The sequence below is a fragment of the Arachis hypogaea genome, chromosome 1, assembly GCF_003086295.3.
Source record: "Arachis hypogaea cultivar Tifrunner chromosome 1, arahy.Tifrunner.gnm2.J5K5, whole genome shotgun sequence".
Lineage (NCBI taxonomy): Eukaryota > Viridiplantae > Streptophyta > Magnoliopsida > Fabales > Fabaceae > Arachis > Arachis hypogaea.
Window position 1 is genome coordinate 14864338 of NC_092036.1, and position 19379 is coordinate 14883716.

Sequence of the window (19379 nt, forward strand, 5' to 3'; positions counted from 1 at the left end):
AAAGATTGTTAATTTGTTATGTGGGGAAAATGAAATACATTACTAATTCTCTCTCTTTCCTTGTCTCTGTCTTTGAAGGGAACACCAATTAAAAATCCGATATGAAAATGAAGGCATGAAGTCATGAACATATTATATAGCTTGCTGTATTGCGATCTTCATTAATTTAAATTCAGCAATATATATATATTTCTTATTCTTACTTATGTTATATTCATCAGAGTGAAGTGGTGATGATTGTTGTAGCACTTTGTCTTATAAACAGGTCGTCAAGCCTCAAGGTGAGTGGCATTTCAGTTTTGCAGAAACTGATGATATAATTATGAATTATGAATGTTTTAATTTGCGTGTGATTGAACACAAAACAGCAAGGAGAAACATGTGGGTCATCGGGAGCCCAATGCGACGCAGGGCTTCAATGCGAAACATGCCCTGCAAATGGGAACACACGGCCAAGATGCACTCGCACTCAACCAACCATGCCAACTTCAAAAGTAACTCTTGCTAACTATATGATTTTAGGAATAAGATTATTTGTGTACAAAAATAATTCTCAAAATGTAAAATTTTAATTGTAGTGTTAAAATTCTTGAGATTGTACTCCAAACACTTTAGTAGTTCTTTTGTCTGTTTTTGAATTGGTAGGTGAAAGGTTTGGCGTTCAACAAATACTCGTGGCTGACGACACATAATTCATATGCTGTGTCCGGCACAAAGTCGGAGTCGGGATCTTCTATTATATCAGCCACCAACCAGGATTACAACGTTACCCATCAACTCAATGTAAAAACTCTGCTTCTTTCATGTAGAGAGAAATTTCAATATTGAAGAGAATCTAATGCATCATTTATCTTTTTGGTAATCCATTTTACATTGCCTTAATAAATAATAATGCAGAATGGTGTTCGAGGCCTTATGTTAGATATGTATGACTTTGAAAACGATATCTGGTTATGTCATTCCTTTGGAGGTCAATGTTTCAACGCTACTTCATTTGTAAGTGCCATCAACCTGCTTTCTCTAATTTGTCAATTTATTAATTGGGTAGGTCAATTTCGGCCTTTATTATATTTTTAGTTTCACTTGAATAGAAAAGTATAGATAGATAATCAAAATATTAAATTATGTGAATAATGGATATATCGGATGTTTAATTTATTAGGTGTATAGATGATTATTCTAATATTAAGATTTAAGTGAATAATTTGGGAGTGTAGTGTGTTTTTATTTTATTGAGTCTATTTTAAAATTTATTGTTCAGAAAAATTATTGTCTACCTAGTAAAGTTGCACTTGAATTTTCTAATCATGTAAATAGTAAACTGAGTAATAGGAGAAGTAGGATTAGAAAAAAATTATTGTCAACTTATAGATTTTAAAAAAAAGTCATTTTTAAAAAAGTTGAGATAAATTAATAAAATTATGAAAAGAATATGAAATAAGGTAAAATCACTATTAAAAGAAAAAGACATATTATAATATTATTAGCTAGTTTTCTCTCATACATGTAATAAGGAAGCATTATTATTCTTTTGAAGAGTGGCAAATTAAATGAATTTATCATTTTAAATCTTAATGAGAGACTTTGTGTACTGAGATATAAATCATACAACTATTACACTAAAATTAATTATCAATGTTGAATACACATTAAAACACAATATATATATTAAAAATAAATTAAATTATATATATATATATATTTATATACAAATACATTATAACTGATTTTAATGACCCATTTAGTATGTCAATAGCATTTTTATAAATCATAATATGATTTTTCTGTCATCCTATGCATGGTAGCAACCCGCCATAAACGTGCTTAGAGAAATTAAATCATTTCTAGAAGCAAACCCGTCAGAAATTGTAACAATCTTCATCGAAGACTATGTAAAATCATCCCAGGGATTAAGCAAAGTGTTCAACGCTTCAGAGTTGAACAAGTATTGGTTCCCAGTTTCTAGAATGCCGAAGAATGGTGAGGATTGGCCAACCGTTGATGACATGGTCCGAAAGAATCAACGGCTGATCGTTTTCACATCGAAATCATCCAAAGAAGCTTCCGAGGGCATTGCCTACCAATGGAACTATGTCGTCGAAAACCAATGTGAGTCCCCTGCTGCACTCACATAACATCTAATTATTGGAATTTCTATGTGGATATTATTATTATTATTATTATTATTATTATTATTGAGCTTAATTACTACTATTGACGAGCATCTTTGATAGTGAATGAGATAGTCCTTGTGTATGTGAGTCGATTTGATCTGACCTGACCAAACCTGACTTGCATTGTCAAGTTTTGAATGGAGTGAATTTTTCAACCATTGGTTGGATTTTAGAGCGTGTACCAATAATGCCTGATGTTAATTATTTGAAAATTAACCATATATAAAAAAATAATCATGTTAGGTATATATCAAAATTAGTTATTAAAAATAATTATTAAAATAAAATATATATTAAAAATAAATTAAATTATATATTTATATACAAATAAATTCATAAAGATTGATTTTGATAATTAATTTAATATGTAAATAATATTTTTTTATAGATAATATCATTTAATTGTATACTAGCTATGATCAATGTCAAATATTATTGATTCTAGAATTCTTTCATAAAATTTTTAGCTATGATCAATGTCAAATATTATTGATTTTAGAATTCTTTCATAAAATTTTCGTATTTCGTGTTGTCATCCATTTTATTATATTTAAATTTTGAGAAAATTTTGCTCTCTTTTTTTAAAAAATATTAAAATAATAATTTTTTTATTTGTAAAATAGACACTCTCATTTCTTATAATTAAAAAAATTCTTTAATTCATTTTAAATTTTTTGTATTAACTAATATTAACTTTACCTATTTTTTAAGAAAAATAAATTATTTTTTTAAAATATTCTTTAGCAAAAAATTTATTTGTTTATTAAATTTTGTTTATTAAAATACTCTTTAATAAATTATTTTTCTACTTATTAAATTATATTTTTAATAAAATATTCTTTTAAAAAAATTTTAATGATTAAATTATTCTTTTTCTAAGATACTCTTCAATAATTTTTTAATTATTAAATTGTGATTTTACTGAAATTTTCATTAACAATTATTTTTGTACTTTATTATTAATTTTTCGATATCAATGTAAGATTATATTAAAAGAACTTATCATTGTTAATATATATAACAATTAATATTATTAAGGAAAAGTATATGGAACCAAAAAGTTATCAGCCAAAAACTAAACAAAATCACATTAATTTATATTAATAATTAATTTTAAATTTTTTAAATTTTGAATTTAAAAAATTTAAAATTAATTAAGTAAACCTAATTAAAACCTATAAAAGCCTTCCTCTTCTCTCTCACATTAACTTACCCACCTCCAACAATCACACACATACCTCTCTCTCACCAATGTTGCTGGAAGCGCCGGCGACTTCCATGCTTTACGCAACGCCCTCAACAAGCACATTCAAGACAACTGTTTCAACACGAACTCCACCTTTGACATCGTCACCGACGAAACCTTCTCCGAAGTAGCCACAGTAGTCAAGGTAAGAATGAGTTCTTGTCTGAGTTGTCCATAATTGGAACCCTTCGGCACCGGAATCTTGTTAGGCTTCAGAGTTAGTGTCACGAAAAAGGCGAGATTTTGTTGGTGTATGACTTGATGCCTAATGGGAGTTTGGATAAGGCTTTGTTCGAGGCTCGAATGCCTCTGCGTTGGTCTCCCCGGAGAAAGATTTTGGTAGAATGGGTTTGGACTTTGCATAGGGAAGGGAGGTTGCTAATGGCGGCAGATCCGAGACTCGAGAACGAATTTGAGAAGCGGAGATGAGGAGGGTGCGGATGTGCGTATGTTCGACGCCCTTGTGTTGGGCGTGTGTAAGGTAAAGAAGGTGGTTGGTGCTATGATGCTAGTGAGAAAGATGGTGGATGATGGAGTTCATATTTTGTATTCAATACACGTGTTTATAATTAGGGGTTTGTTGCAGATGTTACTTTCTGCGTTTTGGAATATTAAGTGTCGTTTTAATGATTAAAGAGACTGTAAATTACACAATTACATAATTATAAAAAAACATTCATTTAATATGAAAAAAAACATCCTAATACTTAAGAAAAGAAATATCAAGTTATATTTTAGCAAAAATAATTAAATATCTATAAAATTTAAAAAAATATGAAATTCTTAAAGAAATAGAGACATTCAAATTTGCAATATAAAAAAATTTGAAAAATATATAAAAGAACATTCATTTAGTATAAAAAAGAAACATTCTGATACTTAGTAGAAGAAACATCCATATATATTCACTCCTAGAAATTTTGGATTCACCAAAAAATATTTGGCTAGTTTTTGACTAATATCCTTTTGGTTCCCTAACATTGCTCTATTATTAATAATTTGTTTTATAGAACTATTAAAAATTATTAATAACTTTATCAAAATTTAAAAATAAGTTGAGATGGATAAATTTTAAATTTAAAAAATTAATATCTCATTCTTTCATATTTTTATAAAGCAAGTTTCTTAATAATTATAAATTATTGAAGGATATCTTAAGAAAAAATAATTTAATTATTAAATTTTTTTTTAAAAATATTTTAAAAAAATATAATTTAATCAATAAAAAAATTTTTAAAAGATATTTTGATAAATGAAATTTAATCACAACAAAATTGCTAAAAGATATTTTTGTAAGAAATAATTTATTTTTTTAAAAAAATGGGTAAAGTTAATGTTAGTTAACACAAAAAATTTTAAATGGATTAAAAATAAAATTTTTTAAAAATTATAAAGAAGAGAAGTATATATTTTATAAATAAAAAAATTATTATTTTAACATTTCTCAAAAGACCAAGGTGAAATTTTCTCTTAAATTTTTGTACCATTTTCATCTGGTTTATTACTATTACAGTTCAACTAGGTATCCTTTAAAAGTTGTACAATATTCAGCCTTTTATTACAATAATTTAAAAAAAATAAAATAAACATATCTAAAAAATTTAAATAGATTTAGTGTCTTTTTAAAATTAAATACACATTCAAAATACAAACTAAATAAAACTGAAATTTAAAATTTAAATTTAAATTTTAAATTTCTATTTCAAATTTAATATATTTAATTATTAATATATTATAATTACAATTTAAATACACATCCAAAAATCAAATTAGTTATAATTCAAAATTTTGAATTTAAAATTCTAAAATAAATCTTAAACCATCTTAATAGTAAAATATTCGCTCCGTAAAGATCCAGAGCTGCAACGCCTCCCCCTCCTCATCTGTGACCGCTTTCGTCTTTTCCTTACGCACTCCTCTGCCACGATCTCCTCTTTGGGCGACACGCTCTTCCCCGCGACGCGCACTATTCCCTGCACACCCCCCACGCCTCCTCAATTGATGGACTCCTCCCCGTCCCTGGTCTCTTCCCTCGCGCCACGCACAACCGCCCCCTTCTCCCGCGCCTCCCCTGTCTCCTCTCTCACATCGCAATCCTTCTGTCTCTCTGGTAATTCTGCTTACAAGATTCTAAAAAAATTTTGGTTGAATTCATTCATGAGTCTTTTTCCGCTTAATAAAAATTTTTATTTTTTTAAATTTATGATTTTGGATGTTTTTCAAACATGTTTTATATATAAGTCAATAATTTTAGATGTGTAATAAATGAAAAATAACCAATATTTACAAACGTACATTTTAATAATTTTAAAAGCATTAATGTTCAAATAAATAACGATAAAATTCAACAAATAATAAAAAAATAGAAATATTAGATGAATTTTATCGAATAAGATATAAAAACATTATTTTATATTTAATGTTTAAATTTAAATTTTTGATTTATGATTTTGGATGTGTTTCAGAAATATTTTTTGTATCACTTAATAATTTTAGATGTGTTACAATTGAAAACAAAATCGAATTTTTACAAATAAGCATTTTAATACTTTTAAAAGTATTAATATTAAAATAAGTAACGAAAAAATCTAACTATTAAAAAAAGAGAAATATTAGATGAATTTTTTTCGAATAAGATATAAAAAATTAATTTTATTTTTAATGCTTAAATTTAAATTTTAGATTTATAATTTTGGATGTGTTTTAAAAATATTTTATGTATAATTTAATAATTTTAGATGTGTTACAATTGAAAAAAATTAATTTTTACGAACATACATTTTAATAATTTTAAAAGTGTTAATATTCAAATAAGCAATGAAAAAATTCAAAAAAAAATAAAAGAAAGAAAGAAAGAAAGAAAAAAATAAAGAAGAAGAAAAGAATATTGATATATACACTGATCATTTATTGTTTAATTCAAATGTTGATATAATCTTATTAAAATTTCATTTGACAATAATGATGAATGAGTTTTGAGTTAGTATGTAAGTCACTCGAAATAGAAACAAAATAGCACGACTCATCTAATAATAATAATAATAATAAAATGTTAAATATGAAATAATAAATTTACCTGTAGAGAAATAATACTCTTTAATAAAAAATTTTGTGAAAAACAGTGAGAGAAAAGGAAAAAAAAAAGAACGTACACGAGAGAGAGGGGAGGGGAGACTTACAAATAAATAAAAAACTAATAAAATAACTATTTTACGAAGTAATTAGGAAGTTAGAGAAATTCTAGTATTTGAAATTTAAATTAATTTTAATTACCAACATGTTTAACTACAAATTAGGAATGTTTTTTAACTAAAATTTATTTAAATAATATTATTTTAATTTAAAGGCTGAATAAAGACTAAATTTTAAAAGACACATAGCATTTTTCTTACTATTATTACCTTGCAAATATTTGAATGTGTAAATACTAAATATATATACGAATATGACTATATGTACTCCAATTGAATGATTATATATAGATGGAGATGGCGGAATGAAAGCTGGTTCTTGTCCAAATCGTGCGGAATCTTCAGCTATGAACACGAAGTCAAGGTCCCTTGTTCTTCAGAACTATTTTCGCACCGATCCGAATGCAAGTGAAGCATGTGCTGACAATTCAGCACCATTAATTAGCATGATGAAGACTTGCCATCATGCTGCTGGAAATCGCTGGCCAAATTTCATCGCTGTTGATTTTTACCAGGCATGCATTCTTCTTAGGGTAAAAAACCCAAATAAACCAAGCTGAGAATTTTTTTACCCAAATCAGCCAAAATAAAATTTTTTTCAGTAATCAACCAATGACCATTTAAATGTAATTCGAATCAACATGATTCGAACTTGGATTGCATGTAATTCGAATCATATAGATTTGAATTACTCACTGACACTCAAAGCAACATAATTCGAATTCAGCTAATTCGAATTAGGCAGCAACATGTAATTCGAATCAAGTTGATTCGAACTACTTCCATGCATGCCATTCAACGTAATTCGAAGTGGATTAATTCGAACTACACCTGAATATTTTTTTAAAATTTTTTTAATAAATTTATTTAAATTATACCAAAAAAAAATTTTATTATATACAAAATAATTTTAAAAAATGGCTTAAAAGATGTTAGGAGTACTATAAAAATTTGTAATGTCCTAATGACTTGGGATATTAAAGAAATACTCTACATAGTCAACAATAATTTAAAAATTAAAATAAATATAGTTATAACCAGTATTTACCTAAATTACTAGAATATTACAAACTTTTATAGTACTTCTAACATTTTTTAAGTCATTTTTTTAATTGTTTTGCATAGAAAATAGCTTAAAATGACTTAAAATGCCCTTTATTCTATGGAAAACAATTTTTAAAAAGATGGCTTAAAAAATGTTAGGAGTACTATAAAAGTTTGTAATGTCCTAATGACTTAGGACATTAAAAAAATACTCTACATAGTCAATAATAATTTAAAAATTAAAATAAATATAGTTATAATCCGTATTTACCTAAAATACCAGAATATTACAAACTTTTATAATACTCCTAACATTTTTTAAGCCATTTTATTTTAAATTATTTTGCATAGAAAATAGCTTAAAATAGCTTAAAATGGCTTAAAATGCCCTTTATTTTATACGAAACAATTTTTAAAAAAATGGCTTAAAAAATATTATGAGTACTATAAAAATTTGTAATGTCCTAATGACTTAGAACATTAAAGAAATACTGTACATAGTCAATAATAATTTAAAAATTAAAATAAATATAATTATAACCAGTATTTATCTAAATTATTAGAATATTACAAATTTTTATAATATTCCTAACATTTTTTAAGCCTTTTTTTAAATTATTTTGCATAGAACAAAGGGCATTTTAAGCCATTTTCTATGCAAAACAATTTTAAAAAAATGGCTTAAAAAAATATTAGTAGTACTATAAAAGTTTGTAATATTCTAGTATTTTAGGTAAATACGGGTTATAACTATATTTATTTTAATTTTTAAATTATTGTTGACTATGTAGAGTATTTCTTTAATATCCTAAGTCATTAGGACATTACAAACTTTTATAGTACTCTTAACATTTTTTAAGTCATTTTTTTAAAAATTATTTTCCACAGAACAAAGGGTATTTTAAGCCATTTTAAGCCATTTTCTATGCAAAATAATTTTAAAAAAATGGCTTAAAAAATATTAGGAGTACTATAAAAGTTTGTAATATTCTTGTAATTTAGGTAAATACTGGTTATAACTATATTTATTTTAATTTTTAAATTATTGTTGACTATGTAGAGTATTTCTTTAATATCCTAAGTCATTAGGACATTACAAATTTTTATAGTACTCCTAACATCTTTTAAGCCATTTTTTAAAATTATTTTGTATATAATAAAATATTTTGTTTGGTATAATTTAAATAAATTTATTAAAAAAATTTTAAAAAAATATTCAGGTGTAGTTCGAATTAATCCACTCCGAATTACGTTGAATGGCATGCATGGAAGTAGTTCGAATCAACTTGATTCGAATTACATGTTGCTGCCTAATTCGAATTAGCTGAATTCGAATTATGTTGCTTTGAGTGTCAGTGAGTAATTCGAATCTATATGATTCGAATTACATGCAATCCAAGTTCGAATCATGTTGATTCGAATTACATTTAAATGGTCATTGGTTGATTACTGAAAAAATTTTCATTTTGGCTGATTTGGGTAAAAAAATTCTCAGTCTGGTTTATTTGGGTTTTTTACCCTAAAATAAATTTAAATTTTTTTAATGATATTAATCTGAAAGTATTTTTAAGGGTAAAAAACCCAAATAAACCAGGCTGAGAATTTTTTTACCCAAATCAGCCAAAATGAAAATTTTTTCAGTAATCAGCCAATGACCATTTAAATGTAATTCGAATCAACATGATTCGAACTTGGATTGCATATAATTCGAATCATATAGATTCGAATTACTCACTGACACTCAAAGCAACATAATTCGAATTCAGCTAATTCGAATTAGGCAACAACATGTAATTCGAATCAAGTTGATTCGAACTACTTCCATGCATGCCATTCAACGTAATTCGAAGTGGATTAATTCGAACTACACCTGAATATTTTTTTAAAATTTTTTTAATAAATTTATTTAAATTATACCAAACAAAATATTTTATTATATACAAAATAATTTTAAAAAATGGCTTAAAAGATGTTAGGAGTACTATAAAAATTTGTAATGTCCTAATGACTTAGGATATTAAAGAAATACTCTACATAGTCAACAATAATTTAAAAATTAAAATAAATATAGTTATAACCAGTATTTACCTAAATTACAAGAATATTACAAACTTTTATAGTACTCCTAATATTTTTTAAGCCATTTTTTTAAAATTATTTTGCATAGAAAATGGCTTAAAATGGCTTAAAATACCCTTTGTTCTGTGGAAAACAATTTTTAAAAAAATGACTTAAAAAATGTTAAGAGTACTATAAAAGTTTGTAATGTCCTAATGACTTAGGATATTAAAGAAATACTCTACATAGTCAACAATAATTTAAAAATTAAAATAAATATAGTTATAACCCGTATTTACCTAAAATACTAGAATATTACAAACTTTTATAGTACTACTAATATTTTTTTAAGCCATTTTTTTAAAATTGTTTTGCATAGAAAATGGCTTAAAATGCCCTTTGTTCTATGCAAAATAATTTAAAAAAAGGCTTAAAAAATGTTAGAAATATTATAAAAATTTGTAATATTCTAATAATTTAGATAAATACTGGTTATAATTATATTTATTTTAATTTTTAAATTATTATTAACTATGTACAGTATTTCTTTAATGTTCTAAGTCATTAGGACATTACAAATTTTTATAGTACTCATAATATTTTTTAAGCCATTTTTTTAAAAATTGTTTCGCATAAAATAAAGGGCATTTTAAGCCATTTTAAGCTATTTTAAGCTATTTTCTATGCAAAATAATTTAAAATAAAATGGCTTAAAAAATGTTAGGAGTATTATAAAAGTTTGTAATATTCTGGTATTTTAGGTAAATACGGATTATAACTATATTTATTTTAATTTTTAAATTATTATTGACTATGTAGAGTATTTTTTTAATGTCCTAAGTCATTAAGACATTACAAACTTTTATAGTACTCCTAACATTTTTTAAGCCATCTTTTTAAAAATTGTTTTCCATAGAATAAAGGGCATTTTAAGTCATTTTAAGCTATTTTCTATGCAAAACAATTAAAAAAATGACTTAAAAAATGTTAGAAGTACTATAAAAGTTTGTAATATTCTAGTAATTTAGGTAAATACTGGTTATAACTATATTTATTTTAATTTTTAAATTATTGTTGACTATGTAGAGTATTTCTTTAATATCCCAAGTCATTAGGACATTACAAATTTTTATAGTACTCCTAACATCTTTTAAGCCATTTTTTAAAATTATTTTGTATATAATAAAATTTTTTTTTGGTATAATTTAAATAAATTTATTAAAAAAATTTTAAAAAAATATTCAGGTGTAGTTCGAATTAATCCACTTCGAATTACGTTGAATGGCATGCATGGAAGTAGTTCGAATCAACTTGATTCGAATTACATGTTGCTGCCTAATTCGAATTAGCTGAATTCGAATTATGTTGCTTTGAGTGTCAGTGAGTAATTCGAATATATATGATTCGAATTACATGCAATCCAAGTTCAAATCATGTTGATTCGAATTACATTTAAATGGTCATTGGTTGATTACTGAAAAAATTTTTATTTTGGCTGATTTGGGTAAAAAAATTCTCAGCTTGGTTTATTTGGGTTTTTTACCCTTCTTCTTATCACTATTAATACCACATCAATTTGAATCTTCTCTATTATTTAAATAAAACGTGTAATTTTTGGGATGAGCAATGCTTTTTGTGATTAATAAAATTTATTATTTTTAGTCAATATTTAATCAATTCTAAATAATAAAACCTAAATTTTAAACATTAAATCCTAAACTCCAATAATATAAAAAAAAGTGTTTTAAATCACTAACATTTCTCTTTTGCAATATCAAAAGATCACCGCAACAAAAGGGCAAAACATAGGTCTTTATATGCATTTTCTACTTTTATTATTAAAAGTGATTAATAACAAATAAAAAATAAAAACTTTGTTTCTTTATAGCATAAAAAAATGGTGAATAGTTCAATAATGATATTTTCATATGAAAATTACATTATGAATTGTTAGATGAATTAAATAATTTGTTAAATATATTTAACTAAATGATCTAAAAATTTATAGTGTGATCTTTACGGGAAACATCATCATTGAAGTATAAAAAATACATATATACACAAAAAGTTGTGCAAACCATACTTCTTGTTTAGTAAATAATGGAAATATTAGTAGGAAAAATAAGTTTTTTTTTTTAATTTTTATTTTAAAATTAAGAATGAAATTCAAATCCATAACTTTTAGGTGAATATGAAAAAATTATATCATTTAAGCTATAACTTGTTGGCAGTAGAAAAAATAAGTTACAATAAAAAATGTTAGATACAAAATCATTAGGGATAAAATAAAAAAATTTGAAATAAAAACAATAGGGATAAAACATATGGGGCCTTCTAAATTCTAATGAATTCCCTTAAAAAAACTAAAATTAAAAAAAAAAGTTTGACATACGGTAACAAGTAACAACAACTCTTAGGCCTTTAATTTTTGGCTCCTCAGATCAACGAGTTGTCATTAGCAAAACTGCAAAACATTTTATTTATACAAAGAAACACAATCTGCCAAAGTTATATCATAATCCGTTATTATCATATATTTGTTATACAGAGGAGCGATGGCGGAGGAGCCTCAGAAGCTGTTGATGAAGCAAATGGTCACTTAACTTGTGGATGTAACAACATTGCCTATTGCAAGGTTTCTCACTTCTTTTAGCTACGTTTCTCTTTAAACTCTAGTATCTATAAGATTTATTCTTTACTTTTTTGAATATCAAACTTGATATGGATATGTGTGTATGCAGGTAAATGCTACATATGGAACGTGCCAAGTGCCTCCGATTTCTCCGCCACCACCTGCAGCTCTCGCTACCCCCCCTACGGCTGGAGGAAACCAGCCGTCAAAAAACATCGCTTTTATAAACACCATGCCGGCCAAACTGCTGAATTTGTTTGGTGTAATTTTGGGGATGGCAACTTTCTTATCTTGGCCATAAGACTTCAATTGTATTTCATAGCACTTCCTTCTTTTAGTGTGTTTCTGAGTTAAGATCCGGGAAAAAATGAGTAGAATATATAGGACTTGAAATTGAAGAGTAGATAGATTACCCTTGAGCTTTTACACATGTAGATAAAGCGCTCTTAGTCCTTAGTATTTGAAAACACGTTTGTAAATTGACCATTTATATTCGTGTACATGATTTCATCCATACCTATAAGATACATCTATTTATTATACAAATAATAAGAGATGAGAAAGTATGAGGAGCCAATGAAATATTTATACAATGTATACAATGGAAGTTTATGAAGTATTAAAGATATAATCATTAGTGTTATCTTTTCCCATCAGCTGAAACTTTTGGAATGAGTGGTATTATGACATGGTATTAGAACGCTAGATCCAAAATGTCAAGAGTTTGATCCTTTGTGAACCCTAAAATTATTTTAATTTTTTCGGGAAGATGTTTATTATCCCTAGTACTCGGATGGTTATTATAGATAGTATGGGGATGCTCATTTTGTAACTCAATAGTACATAGTCCATTATCTCCCTAGCGGGATCCATAAGAGATTCCTTGAAATGGTTTCAAAATTTTAATAATCCAAATATCCATACATCAGGGAGTTGGGGCATAATAAAGAGTTTGAAAATAAGAAAAAAATAAAAAAAATATATTATAAATACATAAAAAAATACGGATAAATGTTATAATGTCCACTCAAAAAAATGTGACCAAATCCTAATACTAGTAGTACGAAAACCATTGCTTAACAAGTCACCAAAAACAAAAAAAAAACCATTGCTTAACTAACTGTGCATTTGCGCTACAAAGCTTGGTTAAGTGGCATCAATGTATGCCTTACTTGAAAAGTGTATCGGGTTTAAGCTGTGACTAGAAAATAATTATATAAGAGCCATGGAAAGGAGAGGTGTGTGTATATGTCATATAACTTAACCCAAAAATGAAAACTAATGTACATTTGGATTAATCTATCATTATAGCTATTTTAGTTTTGATTTACTACACCTACAATTAGGAATGGCAAATATCATCATAATTATTTTAGTTTTGATTTACCACAACTATAATTAGGGATGGCAAAAGAACATGCCTTCAAAGATACCCGCGGAGATTACCCGCAAAAAGGAAGTTAATGGAGACTCGCAAAATTTTCACAGAAATAGGGACCAGCTCCCACAACTAAACAGAGACAATGCGGGAATTGAGATACCCACCCTACAAAGACCTGCGAAATTTCCATGAAATAAAATTTACTTAAATATCTTTATATATATGTTATATAAATAAATAACTCTAACTCATTTTATTTTAATTTATATGTTAAAAATTTTATGTCTATGTTATTATGTTAATTTGTATTTGAATTATGTTTGATTTGATATATTTCCTTGAAGTATATAAAATTTTATTATGGTTATATTAATTAATTTTAAAAAATTAAAATTTAATAATATCTAATTATCCATGAATATCCCGGAATATCCGCCTCCCCCGCAAAGAGAAACGCCCCCTGAAGACCATTGTCATCCCTAACTACAATCTTTGAAAAGTAAAGCAATGCCAAACCAATATCAGAAGGACCTTTATCATAAGATGAGACCTTGCCATCTTAAAGATTCATGCCAAAATTTTCCTTTTCATGGTCACCAGGGTCTGGGATCTGGTGAAACTTATCTTTCTCCTTTTTTATGAAAGATTTTCCATACCATAAAAGTATCAATTGTGGGCCTTGCTCTTATGAAGAGCACAAAAACTCAGCCCCATTAACCAGAAATCTTGTCTCAAGAATTATCTTGGTTCACTCATCTTCAAAGAGAGAAGATACAATGATTCCAAAATTGGACACTTTTTGGAGTCTTCACTCTTCACCCAGCTGTTAAGGTCTTCCCAAATCACAACAAAAGTTCCCTACTTAATGCAACATGGAAGGTAAAGTACAATAGCATTGGAAAGACTGAAATTTATCATCTAATGCAAGTTGCATTTCATTCACAAATGTTTTTATGTACCATTGGTTGTTACATGAGGGTATCACTTTTACATCTTTTCACTCAACGCAATATATCCATTATTCACCATTAAACTGCTTATTCAATTTTAAAGGAAAACAAAACTATAAGTACTTTACATCGTTCAATCAGCTAAGGGGTGTGGACTCACACCTTAATATGTACATTTATAATTTCTCTCATAAATCTTACACTTAATTACACATCTCAATTGAGTATTTATATCTCAACATGACCTGCTGGGTGCGACAATATGTTACAAAGTACAAACTTTCAATCACATAATCAGATCAAGCATGAGAAGCATTACAACATTTTTTATTCAATGAATGAAGCACATTTACATGATTGACATTAAATTAAAAGCACATCTGCAAAAAACACATGGGACAAAGTAAGCAAAGCAAATCTTGTGTTAAGGTTATTGTTGGTATAGGATGAGTGGAAGAAGCCACAAACAAAGTAGAGCAATATATGTAAAAGTCTCATGGATGTAAATTGATTTCGGCATGTTTTTACAACAGATTGTAAAGGGACTAGGGAGGGATGGTTACCGTAATCTTTTTGGTCACTAAGCGAGACCCCAGCAGCAAATTCTATACTCAGCTTCGCTTCTTGGTAGCTTCATTTTGTCTCATTGTCCTGCATCCCACTTTCAGTTCTACAATCATCGCTGGAAACAGTTGCCTCCTCTTTTGGATTGTCGTTTACTTTATTCTTGGGCGTGTATCCCGATTCCCTTCTAGCTCTACGATCCTGAAACAAGATAAAGAAACTTTATTAATGAGTAAACAAAACAACTTCCTGTTGTGAACATTAAATGTCAGGGATGCAATGTAAGGTCTTCATTGAACTTCCGAATTAAAGAAAACCCAAACCGCAGGTAGCATTTCTTAATTATTCAACAATTATGATACTGAGGTCATAGCAGAAAAGCTCTAACCTCTTTGTAAGGGGATTCTTCAGCTTCAAGCATGTGTACAATATGTCCCATTTTAGGCCGCTTTTGTGCATTTGAGTCTGTGCAGCGCAATGCTACAATAAGTACTCTCTTTAGGGCCCTTGAATTCGGTTTCTCAGGGAGTTTGGGATCCAACACTCCCTCTGCATTTCTGTTACCAACCATCTTCTTTAGCCAGTCAACTAAATTTACCTGAAACTTTCAGCTTTTCAGTTTACAAGTGAAAAAGACAATATCTAAAGAGTCTAAAGACTAACATCTCAAATGCAGTTTTGCAACAGCAGACAGAACAAACCTGCTCCAATGGCCGACTATAATCAACAGGATTCCTGCCTGTAATTACTTCCATTATAAGGATTCCGAAACTATACACATCGCTTCGTTCATTCAACATGCCAGTACTTGCATATTCAGGAGCTACGTATCTGTTGAAAAGATTACATGTAAGGGAACATATGGAAGAGTTTACCAAAGAAAGAGAAATGTGAACAAGAGAGAGTGTACAAACCCGAATGTACCCATTACACGAGTCGTAATGTAGTTGCTATCAGAGTCAAGGAGTTTAGCAAGTCCAAAGTCAGACACCTTTGAATTCCATTGCTTGTCAATCAAAATATTGCTCGATTTAATGTCGCGATGAACAACTTTGGGTTCCAACCCCTCGTGAAGATAAGCTAATCTATATTGAAACATAACAGTTCTAAGTCATGACCAACTAAAAACAATGAGCAATGCTAGGGGGCCAGCAATTTTTGTGATTGTTAGCCATCAACTAGCCATCAATGATAATTTGATGGTGTGAGATTGGTGTGAGATTTCATCCAACGGTTCACATTTCTCTGCTGGTTACATGCTGGCCAAAATTCAATAAAACTGCTGGCCCCCTAGAGTTTTCCAAAAAGAATTATGCCAATGAATTAAAAGGAATTATATCCATAAATTGGAATTAAATTATCCTTAAAAAATAAAATAAAATAAAAAAGCCCACCAAAGCCAATTAATTACACATAATAAAAGAACATGGAGTTAAATAATGCAAGTTAATTTGAAGGTTATTTTACTTACCCTTTTGCAGTTCCAAGAATTATGTTCATTCTAATTTCCCAAGTGAGGGGACTACAAGGTCCAACATCGCCATGCAGCCATTGCTCCAAGTTTCCGTTATCAACGTACTCATATACAAGCATTCTGTTAGAGGCGAAAACTCACTTCATTATAATCAATTTATAACAAAAGAATATTACTATATTAGGGCACAAATATAAGAAGAGAAGAGAAGAGAAGAGAAGAGAGTAAATAAATACCTATGAGCACCTTCAGCACAATACCCGAGCAACCTCACCAGATTCTTATGCCGAACTCGCCCTATAGCTTCCACCTCAACCTTGAACTCTTTCTCAGCTTGACCTCTAAGGTTCCAATTCAAATTGAAGTTGTAGTACACATTCAACACACTAGAAAAGATAAAAACAAAAATAAAAAAGCTTACTTATTATTGAGCAAATTCTTGATGGCAACATGAGTGTTGTCGTTGAAGATGCCGTGGTAAACAATCCCGTAGCCTCCTTCGCCGATAACGTTGTCGTTGGCGAAGCTATTGGTGGAAGCTTCAAGCTCCCTGAGGGTGTACCAGTGTCCCCAACCCAAATGCGAGACCTCAGGGATCACCGTAGGAGCCTGCTGATTATGCTCCAATGCCTCTCCGCTTCCGTGATTCGATTGCGAAGATGACCTCACGAAAGCCCGTTCCGGGTACGATATTCTGTGGTTCTTCCCAATCTCAAACTGAATTCTCTTAAACCCCAAAGCCGCGTTGTTGTAGTTGTTGCTTTCTTCTGCTTCTGGTGGCGGCGGGTGAGGGTCCGGCTCAGGAGTGGGGTCGGGCTGGCAGGGAAGCCCAACGGGCTTGGGAGAAGAAGACGAATGGGTGGGCTCTATCTTGGTTTCTTGGATTTCTTTGGAGACGTCGGGAATGGTGTGGCGGTTTCTCTTATTGGTTGTGGAGAGCTTGGAGGCGAGCCAGAGGGAGATGAGGACGAGGATGAGGACAATGGCGGCGCCCACGCAGACACCGCCGACCACCCAGAGGCGGAGACCGAAGATTGATGTTTGCTTGGAGAGCTGGTCGTTCATTGTTGGCGGTGTGAGGTGGTCGGGCATTGGGCTTCAGTTAACTTAACTAACAGTAATTAAGTTAACTAACTGAGTTAATGCTTATGCTACTGAAGACGAGTTTGAGTGGTGAGAGTGAGGAAGGAGGAGGGAGAAAGTGAGTGTGAATGGGAGTGGAGGCAAGCTGGCATGATGGGACATTTTGAAGAAGAGAGAGAAAGTGAATGATGAAGAAAGAGGAATGTGTGTTGAGAGTGGCGATGACGCGGGGTCAAATTTTTGCTATGTTCGATCCCATTTTATCCTGACATCGCCATCGCGGGTGGGTTCTGACAGCTTCTCTTATCGTGGCCTATTATGCCACAGTTAAGGCAATATGCATCTAGTAGCCTTTCATATTTGAAGCTAATCCACGGACGCTCTCCTCTCTTGATCCAGAAGCCTGAATTTGTAGTGGTTTGGTGGCATCTCTCGCTACTTCGAACTTGAGAAATTCTCTCATTAGTACACCATCCACTATTGGGTTCTCGACTTCTGCCAATATTCTCATCATATTGCCTATGGCTCTAGTTGTTTTCACTCTCATATAATCAACTGGAACTCCATGTACTTGAATCCAGAATTCCATGTATTCATGACTTACCTCATAGATTGAAACATCTTGAGACTAATACTGCAGGTTTATTAGACTATCCCTGATATTCCACGAGCCGTTGTGGAGAATCTTTAATCCATAGGTAATGTTTTTAAAGCTAATGAGCATTTTATTTCTCCCTACTTCTGTGATAGCCACTCCAGTCGGATTGTCTCAGAGACCGAGTAAGGTCTTTTTGCATATCTTAAATTTTACTTCTTTGTCTGATAACACTTTCTCCACTAAGTTGAGATGGTCTGGAACATATCCTGCATTTCTGTTGAGATTGGAACGCGAAGAAAAACAAGAAGGAACAACAAAGAAGAAAGAAAAGAAGGAAGAGGAGGAGGAGGAGGAGGAAGGAGGATGCTGGCGACGAATGTTACTTAGTGAGGGTGATGATGGGTGGAAAATCTATGGGTGAAAAACTCTCGGTGAAGGGCTTTAAGTAAAGGGTTATTGCTATTCTTAATTCTTCCTCTATCCTGGTATAATTAATATATGGTCTAAGTGATAGAATGGTAGAATGGTTCAAGATTTGGTTATGTTTGTGTTGGGATTGTGCTTAATTTGCTTGTTTGGAGTTAGTGATATGTGTTTAAGGAATGGTCAATGCTATTTGGTCAGGACCTGACGTTCTAGGTTGACTTTCCAGACGAGAGAAAATCTCTCCCAATGAGAATTGCATTACCAGCTTCAGCTTGTATCCCTAAGTATAGAACTCCTCGTAAAAATAAAGATAAAATAAATAGTATAAAAATTATATACAATTATTTGTTTTTTTTTTCGTTTATATAAAGGTGTAAAGTTAATGGTCCATTGTAAAGGGTCTATTTAACTATTTAGTTAGTTACATATCACCTTTTTTTTTTTTATCCTAAAGGGCATTTTGTTATTCTTTCAAAAGCATAATAGTAGAATCATAGAAATAAACGGGACCTCTATCTATTTCAGTTACAAAAGTTTTTTTTTTTTCTCTTTAGGGTT

The 19379-nt window shown here is 29.6% G+C and overlaps 2 protein-coding genes across 2 annotated transcripts; one reads left to right on the forward strand and one right to left on the reverse strand.

The window, feature by feature from the left end:
• Positions 1–13008, forward strand: LOC112798934 (PI-PLC X domain-containing protein At5g67130). Its single transcript, XM_025841658.2, has 9 exons — positions 1–113; positions 222–281; positions 369–494; positions 646–783; positions 898–996; positions 1806–2109; positions 6903–7126; positions 12262–12348; positions 12455–13008. The coding sequence occupies exons 1-9, from the start codon at positions 102–104 to the stop codon at positions 12644–12646; spliced, it is 1242 nt and encodes a 413-aa protein (XP_025697443.1). The 5' UTR covers positions 1–101; the 3' UTR covers positions 12647–13008.
• Positions 13009–14813: 1805 nt separating this feature from the next.
• LOC112798986 (probable serine/threonine-protein kinase At1g01540) lies at positions 14814–19285 on the reverse strand. The gene is made up of 8 exons (XM_072196019.1): positions 17136–19285; positions 16951–17055; positions 16712–16834; positions 16155–16325; positions 15942–16071; positions 15629–15838; positions 15240–15441; positions 14814–15056 (listed from the first exon to the last, which is right to left on the reverse strand). The coding sequence occupies exons 1-7, from the start codon at positions 17804–17806 to the stop codon at positions 15310–15312; spliced, it is 1542 nt and encodes a 513-aa protein (XP_072052120.1). The 5' UTR covers positions 17807–19285; the 3' UTR covers positions 14814–15056; positions 15240–15309.
• Positions 19286–19379: the final 94 nt, after the last annotated feature.